The 12317-nt window shown below is 34.1% G+C and overlaps 1 protein-coding gene across 3 annotated transcripts; it reads right to left on the bottom strand.

Moving 5' to 3' along the window:
- On the bottom strand, positions 8877-12078 carry LOC107629739 (UDP-glucuronate 4-epimerase 2). 3 transcript variants are annotated; one of them, XR_001618026.2, is made up of 3 exons: positions 10268-12078; positions 10036-10120; positions 8877-9280 (listed from the first exon to the last, which is right to left on the bottom strand). XR_001618026.2 is itself a non-coding variant. In XM_016332621.2 (2 exons), exon 1 carries the CDS (start codon positions 11558-11560, stop codon positions 10292-10294), a length of 1269 nt encoding a protein of 422 aa, XP_016188107.1. In that variant the 5' UTR covers positions 11561-12078; the 3' UTR covers positions 9688-10120; positions 10268-10291. The 3 variants fall into 3 exon arrangements, 1 of the variants encoding a protein (XP_016188107.1); XR_001618027.2 differs by having other exon boundaries at positions 8877-9270; XM_016332621.2 differs by lacking the exon at positions 8877-9280 and having other exon boundaries at positions 9688-10120.

Genomic DNA, 12317 nt, shown 5'->3' with positions numbered 1-12317 from the left:
TCGTTACAAACTACAGACCACATCTCCAAACTTGATAATAGCTCATGAGTCCTTATCTTGGAAAACTGATGACGATAGTGAAATAAAACTTGTAAATTTTCGTCATTGTCTATCACAAAGGAGTCGTACTTCACACCACCTCGTACAACAGAAATCAGAATTCTATAAAACATCTTATCCATCCGTTTCATGCCATACAATCCCAGTTTTTGGATTATACTATTTTGAAACTCAACAAAACTTGTAGAAGGTTTAATAAAAACACTCAATAGATCTTTATTAGTAAATTTTATTCCCTCTCGCATTTTTTTCTTAATCGTCCATCTGTAATGCACAAGAACTAAAAAACTATCCTCACTAACCATTATGACAGCCACTCTAATGAAGCTTTAACATTCTGCTCTTATTTATATAGCTTATATTCCTTGGTAAATCGAATTAGCTAAATTTGATTTATAAAATTGCATTAGTGTATTAGTAAAATCGAAGCTATTAAATTCAATTTCTTTGGAGCTTATACATTGAAGTAAATCGAAATAATTGGTTTCGAATTACCTCACAAACTCTAGCTTACTATTAAATCGAAGCTATTGAATTTGATTTACCCTAAATCGAATATATTCAATTCGATTTACATTGAAATCCTTAAATCGGGCTTAGTGGTTTTGATTTACATAGAATAAACACTATAATTGGACAGGTGTGTAACATGTTTGGTTTTGGGACATTCATGTAATATTGGATTCCATTTTATTTGTTTAGGTGGATTATCCTGAAAAAAATTTAAAATTAAATAAAAAATAAAATTAAAAAATATGTATATAATAATAATTATATATTTTTTTTATGTATTAAAAAAAAAAATTTGGTGCAAGGACTCAATTAAAAGGAAAAAAAGTATAGGGACCTAATTGAAAATTTCGCGAAACTGTAAGGACCAACAAAGTAATTAAACCTTATAAAAACATAGATACTCCAATGAAGATTTTATAATTGTCTTCATATAAATATACTTCATTTTGACCATTGGATGATAGATTTTAGAGCTTGATTTTCATATGTTATAAAAGTGTTACCTTTATTTAAAGTGTGGTTGTTGGCCAGAAAAAATATATTTTCGAAGACACCAAAGTCGAGGTACAGTAAATATTCTTTCGAAGAATGTAATCCTTATCGAGAAGAATTCGTCGAAGAAAAGAGGTAGAAGTCAATCGATAAACCTGATTAAAGGAAAGGAACATTTGGAGCTGATTGTTGGCGATTACCCACGTTGTACAAAAAGAGCGGGAATGATTACTAAAAGATTAATGCACATGGGAGTTAGATTCAAATCTGATTGGTCGAAGACTTCTATAAATAGGTGGAAGATCGAGGGAAGAAAGGTTGGAATTTCTTACCAGAAAATATTCTCGCACACTCACATCCCCTGCGAATTTCTGAGTCTGCCAAGAGCTTTCCTCTCTGTAGGGTTCCTTCCACTTTCTTTTTAATTTTTTGTAACCTTTATTTTCATGCAAATTTACTTTTCGAGCAACATTTACTTTTCCTGTTCTCTTTTAAGATTCAGTACTTTGTTTTCGATTTCAAAAGTCCTTCGATCTTATTGAAGGCAAATTACTACTTTTATTTAAGTTCAATGCCATTTAGTTCAATTTCAGTCAATTTATTTTCAAGTTTATTCTGCTTTTCTTTTAGATTTTCTTTTATTATTTTGTCCAATCGAAGAAATTTTTTTTATGCACTTTCTGAAAATTAGTACTCGCAAGAAGAGTATGTTTTGCTTCTAGATCATTAGATATCAAACCACTTTCGATTTGTTAAAAATTGATAAAATAAATTGGTACATCCAGTGGGACAGTTTTAAAAATTAAGTGTGTTAGAAAGTGTTCTGAAATGATCTAGTGCATGCAACTTAGAAGTGGCAAGATTATTCGAATGGCAGAATAAGTTTCTAATACTAATTTAGAATCATTTGCAAGCGATAATGTTGCTGTGGTTGCACCGATTTTGACAGAAACGCCATCGCATGTGGAAAATAGTACAATTAGGGAGAATGTAACAGTTACTAATCCTCCAGTGGAGAGCAGTGGACGAAATTTACGTCCGCGGATTGCTGTAACACAACTGCCAATAACTGTTGGTTGGCCTCCATATGGCCTTCCTCCAGGTTACACTCCACCTGGTTATGCCGCTCCAAGATTTGGAAATTCCTCAAATTTTGGTGGTAATCCAATGCATCTATTGTATTTTGAGTTTTTCCGAGATTATCAATTGGGTTCCACATTGAATGCTTCTAATTTGATGGCTTCTTTTTGAAAACATATCGATGAAAGTCATTATGATTTGGTCAATTTATTGACCCAGCAAATGACTATAATTTTGAACTCTATGATGGCTGATCATGAAATAAAATTCGAGCATCTTGCTAGGCAAGTGGAGAGAATTGCTTGAATTGTTGATTATGATGAAGGAGATCAAAATTTGCAAATGAATCAAGAAGATGAAAGGCTTAGAAACGTGGAAAATAAAATGTATTTTGAGAGAGATAATCTCCGAATTGTTCATCGAGACCAAAATGCAGATAATGTATTGGCTCGAATGAGAATTAATCAGCGTAGTGAGAGATACCAGGTGACTAGAATTGTGGAGGATGTACTTAGTAGGGTTGGATTCAATGTGGATTTTATGAATCAACTATATTTTATTTCTGCTTTTCTTGCTGCTGTACAAGCGGCAGAGGTACCTAGGGGAGTAAAAAATCATAAGATAGTAACAAAGTATGCAGGAGAAGTTGGTGAATCGATTACTGAGCATATTGCCCAGTATATAGTCGAGTTAGAAAACTTAGCGAATGATGAAAAATTAAAGATGAAGTTTTCTCCTTCTTATTTGACAAAGAATGCATTCACTTAGTTTTCTAATCTTCGGCTTAATTCGATTGGAACTTGGGCACAACTAAAGAGTGCTTTTCATGCCCAATTCTTTAGAGGAGAGTTGAATGTGGCTATAACTCACTTGGTGGCTTTAAAGCCTGAAGATGGAGAATCGATTGATGACTTCATGATCCGTTTTAAAATGCTCGAAGTCGATGTTATATATCTCTTTCTGAAAGTGAAGTAGTTAAAATAGCCATCATGGGCCTAGACTTTTATATGCATCGAAAATTGCTTAATATTCATATTCCTGATTTGGCTCATCTGAAAGAAAGAGTAAGTCAGGTAGAAATTCTCCAGAAGGAAATGGGGAAATTAAAAAATAAAAAGAGGTTGAAAAGTCGAGTTTTCTCTTGAAAGGAAAAGATTTCATATGTCGAAATGGAATCCTCAAGTGAGAAATCTAATATCAAATTTCCTGAAGTTGATTTGGCTGAATTAAAGAAAGGACTACCTTATGTATGTTCTTTGCTTAAGAAAAAAGCAAATGTTGATAGATCTAATGATAAAAAACATAAGAGTGGAAAGAAAAATAGTTTTGATATTTCAAAATTCGATCATATATTTAATGTGTTGCTTAAAGATAAACAGTTGATTTTGTATGAGGGCAAAATATTACTTTCGACAAAAGATTTAAAGGAAAAACCCTATTGCAAGTTTCATCAAGCAACAAGCCATTCAACTAATAATTGTGTTCGTTTCAGGGACTTGATTCAAGAAGCGATCATGGAAGGGAGGTTAAAGTTTGATGATGGAAAAAAGGATATGAAGGTTGATTTTGATCCTTTTGATGCTGTCACGAATTTTGCAGAGCCCTCTCTAGGGGTTAATATGGTTAGTTTTTCCTATGAGTTTGATACTGCTTTGGGGGACTTCGAATCTAATGCTCGAGTAGTATATCCTGGTGTGGCGAAGGGTTGCTGGAATTCTTGATGCAACAAAAGTTAAAGGATCGAGACGTATCTTTATGTCTTCGATGTAATGTTATGTTTGATGCTGATGCTGCGGCAATATTTAAAAAAGAAAGAATGAAAAAGGAGTTAGCTCATAAGGAAGAGCAAGTTCGGCAAAAGCAACCTCCTCGAAGGCAAGAGGAACAAAGTTCTGGAGCCCCTCAAAGGAACTTTCCTCCTCTGATTAATCGTTCTCAGGCTTTGAGTGTGCAATGGATTCGAAATTGTCAGGAGTTTCACAATCGAGATGCACAATATAGGCATTTTCCTTAGAGAGGTCATCGAGGTTTTTATCATGGCCGTTATCCGTATCCTCAAAGAAGAGCCAGGAAAAACCGAGGAGGGAGAAGTGGACGTCAAATGGGGCAAAGAGAGCCATCGAATAATAAGAATAAGGGGACAACTCCTTCTGTTCATTCTCGAGTTATTTTTCCTTCTGATGGAGAGACGGTTCCTAAAGGAATTCCGTCACTGGCTAAAATTGAAAAGGGAAAAGCTGTGGTTGTGGCCCCGATTGATGACAAAGAGAAAGATGTCAACTTAGATGAGGAGTATTTTGAGAAAGGTGATGAAGAGATGGTAAGTACTATTTCAATTATTCCTACTGAATATTTGGGAGACTATGAAGAAAATCCAAGTGAGGATTATAATATGGAGGATGAAGAGGTCTTTGCCTTCATTCGAATTGAAGATGAGATGGGATATTTTCAAAGGCCAACAGAGAAACAAAAATTCTATCTTCGTCCGTTACATGTTACTGCTTATATGAGTAGTATATATGTCAACAAAGTCCTGGTTGATGGAGGGGCAACAATCAGTCTGTTATCAAAAAAGATGTTGACAAAAGTGAAAAAACATGTTGATGATTTGGTCCCTACTAATATTTCAGTCACTGATTATAGCGGTGTATCAACTTCTGTAAAGGGGCTAGTAACTCTTCAAGTGCAAGTGGGATCCTCAAATCAGAACATTGTTTTTATGGTAATGTCTTCGAGAGTTAGTTATAATTCTCTATTGGAAAGAGATTGGATTCACGGTGTTGGAGTTATACCTTCGACTGTGCATCAAAGTATCTTTCTTTGGACTGATGAAAGAAAACCTGAAGTGATCAAAGTGGACTCGAGCTTATATGTGGAACAGCTACATGTTGATTTCAAGGTTTACAATGAAAAACTAAAACCGCTTAATGTCGATAGGGTGCTCAATTCCTACAATTATGAGGGTTGTTTTCTTACTTCAGAGGGTCTGAATGTGAAGCTTCAACAACTGAAGCTCGATCTTCCTACTAGTTGGGAGTAATTAGTTCTTGGTGTTTAATAATTCGAAAGTGTCTTGTCATGGCTGAAAAACAAGTTATTTTGAATTATCTAGGTAACTTAGACAATTATTTAAATAGTTTTACTTCTGTTGAAAGTTTTTCTTGTGTTAGAAGTGATTTTTCTAATGAAGTTGAGACACGTAGGGGCTTCCAAAGTTGAGGTACAGTAAATATTCTTTCGAAGAATGTAATCCTTATCGAGAAGAATTCGTCGAAGAGAAGAGATAGAAGTCAATCGATAAACCTGATCAAAGGAAAGGAACATTTGAAACTGATTGTTGGCGGTTACCCACGTTGTACAAAAAGAGCGGGAACAGTTACTCAAAGATTAATGTACGTGGGAGTTACATTCAAATCTGATTGGTCGAAGACTTCTATAAATAGGTGAAAGATCGAAGGAAAAAAGGTTGAAATTTCTTACCAGAAAATACCCTTACGCACTCACATCTCCAGCGAATTTCTGAGTCTGTCAAGAGCTTTCTTTTCTATAGGGATCCTCCCACTGTCTTTTAAATTTCTTTTAATTTTTTTGTAACATTTATTTTCATGCAAATTTACTTTTCGAGCAATATTTACTTTTCCGGTTCTCTTTTAAGATTCAGTACTTTGTTTTCGATTTCAAAAGTCCATCGATCTTGTTAAAGGCAAATTATCGCTTTTATTTAAGTTCAATATCATTTAGTTCAATTTCAGTCAATTTATTTTCAAGTTTACTTTTCTTTTCTTTCAGATTTTCTTTTATTATATTATCCAATCGAAGGGATTTTTTATTGCATTTTCTGAAACTGGTACTCGCAAGAGAAGTAGGTTTTACTCTCGAACCACTTTCGATTTGCTAAAAATTGATTAAACAATGGCAAAATACATAAGTCATAATTTTTAAACGAAGATCATCATGAGAAGATATTTTTTACATCTTTATTAGAGTAGTTACCAATATAAATTATAAATTATAGAGTAAGAAAAACAGAAAAAAATAGAAAAAAGAAGAGAAGTAGAGAAGATAATAGAAAGAAAATTTGTACTTTTGAATTTTTACTTTATTTTATCGGAGTACCACGAGAAATGTTCATGGCCATTAATTGACTGTAAATAACTTTCTTTTCAGTAAATTTTGGAGGACAATACATTCTACTACGCTCAAATTTGTACGTTTTAAGTCTGAATATCCAAACTGAATTAATTGTGTGACTATTTTGTTTCTTCTACATCTTATGTCGGCCACACAACCGTTCTTTTTCTGTTTTATTTACTCTTCAGTGACCTCACATTTTTTTTCAATTGATTAACTTTTCATTCCTGGTTTTTCTCACCGACCAAATTTTTTAATTTTTGATAATCAACCCTAACCAAATTGATATAATATTTTATTGACATAATAAAAATCAATTAAAAAAATTAAAAAAATACACTAAAAAAACTTTACTGAAATTAATTATAAAAATAATTTATTTTCTAACATCTTTTTTCTTTTTTCAACTTTAGGTATAGACTTATTTTTTGCTGGCTTGAAATGTTACATCGTGACGAATACGTTAACTACTTAACGACCATATATTGGATCCCCGTTAATGGATGAAAACGAATGAAGTGACCTATTTATCTTACGATACAACAACTGGAAAAGTAAAAAGTAAAATCTAATAATTTTTTGTTAGGAATGAATGTTTCGGTCTGGAAATTTTTTACTACCCATAATTACTCTATTCTGTAACTAGAAAACGAAGAATAGCTGAACCTGCCCTGAAACCCGCAGTAAAAACTTAAAAGGGAAAAAAGAAAATCCTATTAAACATCACTTGACTCAGAACAAAAATATTAACAATTAGTTCATGTACCTTGGTAAGGATTTCAGCTCCTTTAAATGCTACATCAAGGTCAAGTTATGAAGTATATAAGTAAAAGAAAAATTCTCTAAATAATGAAATCATGATAAAACTTTCACAGATATTTTCTAATAATATTTTATATATAAGATTGAAGGAAATACTGTGGCACTAAATAGCAAGGAAGCTTGGGCAGAGCATCATACAGAACCAAGTGGTTTTCTTTGTTCCTCAAGGAACATTCTAATTCAGAATCCACCACTAAAATTACTGCCATAGGAGGCATCGAAATCAGCATGCAGAGTCTCCAGATTCCAAGCCATAGCTGACACACAACAAAATTAGAATTACGTTAGGTATACACTAAAATTAATTATTAAAATAAAATATACATCAGAATATAAAATATATATTATAAATAAATTAAATTACACATATATCTATATATAAATATATGATAATTGATTTTAGTGTGTAAATAATATTATTGATGAAAGTGACTCCTGCAAATTTTACTCAAACGACGATGGTTACTATTCATAGATTCTACTAACCCTTTTTTTTTATTGTTTTCAAGAATAATACGTTAAATTTGTGTCTATTGAAAATTTTTTCTTATTCGTAATCTTTATCTAAACAGGATAGGAGATGACTACTTTGACATGAACATTTGTACTGATTGAAATATGAACATTACTGGTGTAACTTAGGGACCAGGTCAGGCCATGGTATAGATGTTATCATCACTGAAACTTGATTCAGTTGGTGAAGTTTTTTCACCAGTAAAATTTTTCTCATTCTCTTTTTCTGAGGTGAAATCAACTACTAATACGATTATCAAGTTAGACTGTCCACGTTATACTCTTTGGGTGTGACTCTTTCCGATTGACCTGTGTTAACGCAAGATTACACTAGTGAGCTAACCACTCTACCAATTCAAATTGGTTTATTCATCATTTAAAACTAAAGCACCTTCTTTATCAATTTTAAAATTGAATGATCAATTAGATCATCAAATGAAATTGGAAAATTAATATAATTGTTATCTCGTTAAAAAAAAAAGACTGTATGATAGAAAAATTTAAAATCAAAGACAATATAGCCACCTCAAAATGACTTGATATAGGAAGAAAAGGAACTCCTCTAAAGTTATTTTAGAGATTTAGAGAAAAAAGTACACTATTAATCACCATTGGATTAAGATAGTGGAATTCACAAATAATAAATATTACAAATTTAAAGGTGATTAAAGTATTACTTTACTACTTTACTAATATTGTCATTTTAGAGGATGTTTTTCCTTTTTTTCCTTATGACTATGAAGCCTCGGAGAAACAGAGCTTATGCTGTGAATATGGAGCTAGAAAGATAAAACTATATATTAAATTTATAATTATATTGTTACTACTTTTCTGTACTTTAAATTTTGAATGTATCCTCTTTATATTAATGTCTTCATCGTACACAACTAATATAATTATTAATCACATAGCCCTAATTAAGGATCTTCCTGCAGCAAGAATGCTGATGGAGTCTCTTTCTCTTGCTTGTAACATTAAACCTCACTTGTTTTTTTGTTGGCTTCCTGAGACACTCACAATCTATGCTGCTTTTTTACTTCCAATATGTACAATCTAGAAAGTTGAGAACCAAAAAAAATGGGGTAGAATGTTTAACCCCATACAACTTACTAATTGTAATGTAGTCCTCAACATAGGTTGCAATTAAATTATGCAAAAATTGACCAACATTCCAGAAAATATTTCTTAACTTTCGTTTACCTAATTTTATTTTCAGTAAGATCACTTTTAAAATAACCATATGAATTCATTATTTTTACTCCTTGTTCTTTTTAATCCAAAATATGAAACATGTGAAAACGAGTAATATGCATTATGCATATGAATCCAACTCAGCATGAAGCAGAAAGTAGTTGCATCATGTGAGCTCCAGCATCCAAAGAATGGCATCTAAACCAGAATGAGGAAAAGTCAAAAACACAAAAAATTAAAAAAAAAATCTAGATCGAGATATGATTCTTGTTTCTTGTCCCCATTTAATGACACAAGCCTAACCATTCTTTGGGTCTCAATCTGTGGTCTGTGAAATGTGGACGCATGCAAATCAGAATTCTCCCCATTTTAGACTGCTAATTCTGTTCTCACATACGTGCTTGTATAAACTTTGATTTCATGTCAGGTAAAAAGGTTGGTCAGAGATGAGCCTAACAGAAAGAGAACCTGCATTTTACTATTTTTAAACATATCAAATTCTCACAGAATACAATGTTGCAATGAGATATCCAAGGGATATGATATGATATCTACACAAAAAGCAAACGAAACAAAAATAGAATGGGAGAAGTAAATTACTAATGTATTCCTGTTCCTGTTGGTTCATTAAACAAAGTGAAAAAAATAAATGAAAGAAAACAATTTGATTCATTCAACTCCAGCATGCCATTGATGTTTAGAAAGTAAGCAATCAGCTCTTGCCGATTGCGACCCGAAGAATACAAAATTGCGTCAGAATTTTGAAGATAATATTCAACAAAAATGTCTCGTATAAAACTATATTAACAACTATAAGGTTTTTTTGGGTTTACCATAGTATAATGCACAAGGCGGATTCAAATATCTAATACTTGCTTAAGTGGATTAGATCAATCCAACTTGGTTATACAACTATAAGGTTAATAATTACACAAAACAAAAGCAACAGTTAAGGAGAAGCACACGAGACATTAATAAGTAAAATGGTAATAATAGATAATACACTTTCTTTACGAAAGAAATATTATTAAACACCTCTAAAACAAAATTAGGAAATAAAATAGTAATTCAGCCTATTACTGTAATCACCATATTCATAGTATCTTTTGACGAATTGACAACTTCATATTAAGGCCAGATGATAACTTCCAAATTTCCCCAATAATTGACTTCCCTAGAACCATAACCTCACGACTAAAACTCTAATTTGCATAATTAAAAGTTTAAGAGTACCTGCACAGAACTATAGAACTGAATCCACATTATTGTGAGTGTACAACTATAGACAGCGAAAAATGAATACAAAAGTAGAATTCCCCTGCAAAATAGTGCAGGCACTTGATGAAATTTCAGTCAATTGAGTGGGAAAATTAAATTTAACAACAACAATAATAAAACACATGATATCCGAGACCTAATTGGAATAAAAATGAATTGAATCAAATTGAATTGAATTGAAATTTACCAAAGAAAATGATTCAAATTGACATCACCAAGAACTTAGCCTATCTTTCTTCCCAGATTCATTAGAATAATAAGCCAAATACCAAGTCACAAACTTGTTCAAACCCTTCTCCAAATCGGTACCAGGCTTATACCCAATCTCTTTCTTGGCCAAACTTATATCAGCATGTGTAAAAGGAACATCCCCATTCCTAGGCATAGCCATAACCTTCTTCTTGGCATGAACCTTCAACAACTTCTCCAGAATACTCACCAGCTTCGCAACCGGCACCGGAGCAGTATTTCCAAGATTAAAAATCCGCAACTGCGCAGGCCCACTCTTCTTGCCACCACTCCCAGTGCTCTTCTCAGCAGTATCCAAAGCCCCCAAACAGCCCTTCACAATATCATCAATGTAAGTAAAATCCCTCGCCACCGATCTATGCTCTGCGCCTTCAAATATCTGAATCTGTTTTCCCTTCAGAATGTCCCTCGTGAAGAAGAAATACGCCATGTCAGGCCTCCCCCAAGGTCCATAAACAGTGAAGAATCTCAAGCCTGTCATGGAAAGTCCATAGATATGGTTATAAGTGTGCGCGATTTCTTCACCTGCTTTCTTCGTTGCGGCGTATAAGCTTGCGGGTTGGTCCGTGCGATCTTTCTCGGAGAATGGAACCTTCGAGTTGAGGCCGTAAACGGAGCTTGAAGAAGCCCAGACTATAGCGGGTTGAGGGTTCACGCTCTTGCAAGTTTCTAGAAGGTTCACGAAGCCTGCGATGTTGCTGTGGATGTAAGAGGAAGGGTTCTTCATGGCGTAACGAACTCCGGCTTGTGCCGCGAGGTGCATCACGTGCGTGAACTTCACGAGCTTGAAGAGCGATTTCAAGAGCGATGAATCGTTGATATCGCCTTCCACAACGAACACGCCCTCACGCGTTAGTAGATCGGCGCGTGAACGTTTTAACGATGGGTCGTAGTAGCGGTTGAAGTTGTCGATGCCGACAACGCCGTCGCCGCGGCGCTTGAGTGCCACTGAGACATGGCTGCCGACGAAGCCGGCGGCGCCGGTTACTAGGACGCGGAGACCTTTGGGATTTGACGGCGTGGAAGAGCGAATGACGGAGGTTTGCCACTGAGGACCGCCGCGGAGGGAGCGGCGGGAGTGGGAGGAGGAGGTGGTGGTGGTGGCGGTGGAAGGTGGAGATCCGACGAAGAAGAAGAGGATGACGGCGAGGGAGATGAGAGACCAGAAGATGAGCTTGTTGATGGAGAAAGGGAAACGGGTTCTGTGATTGCTCATTGGCTTATCCACCATTGAAGCAAAAGAAAAGAAAAAGAATAATGTTTAATGTATGTTCAGAGTTCACTATGTTGTGTCGGTTGCTCTCTTTGTTTTGCTGCAAATGTGTAACAGCTTGTGTTATGTTTGTGATTTATGATCATTGTTGTTGGATTTGGGGTCAATTATTATGGGATATGACTCTGAAAAAAAAGAAAAAGAAAAAGTAACAGAAAGCGTTAATGTGGGATGATTTGTTTTCGTATTTGTATTTGTATTTGTATTGATTCTGCTGTAAATTCGTTGAGAGGTAAAAGGTTTGGAGATGAGTCGGGGTGGATAAGTACTTTCCAATTATGTGTTGAATTAAATTGAATTGAAGGAGAGGAAAAAGAGAGTATGTGTGTGAGAAGTGTGAAAGCAAGGGAGAATAGGATAGGATAAAGATAAAAGATAGAAACAGGGTTTGCAGTTGAACAAGAGTCAAATCCAATGAATACGAAAGCAACAAGAGCATTTTGATTTTATTTTGAGTTTTCGGATGCGGCCGATCCGCTCCTGCTGCAATTTTGCAATTCGCATGTGATTCGGTTTGTACCTATCTATGCGCACAACTTGCTCCACCGATTCCACCTCCTCTGTTAACTTTTTATTTTTATTTAATGTATTGTATATTAAAATGAGTTCTTCATATAAATTAAATAAGAAAAAGTAGAGAGTATTAATATTATTTATTAATTTATTGTCAATAACAATTAATTATTATATTTTAAATATACATATAAAGAAATAT

The sequence above is a fragment of the Arachis ipaensis genome, chromosome B03 (assembly GCF_000816755.2).
Source record: "Arachis ipaensis cultivar K30076 chromosome B03, Araip1.1, whole genome shotgun sequence".
In the NCBI taxonomy this organism is placed as follows: Eukaryota; Viridiplantae; Streptophyta; class Magnoliopsida; order Fabales; family Fabaceae; genus Arachis; species Arachis ipaensis.
This window is presented reverse-complemented; position numbering and strand designations above follow the sequence as displayed.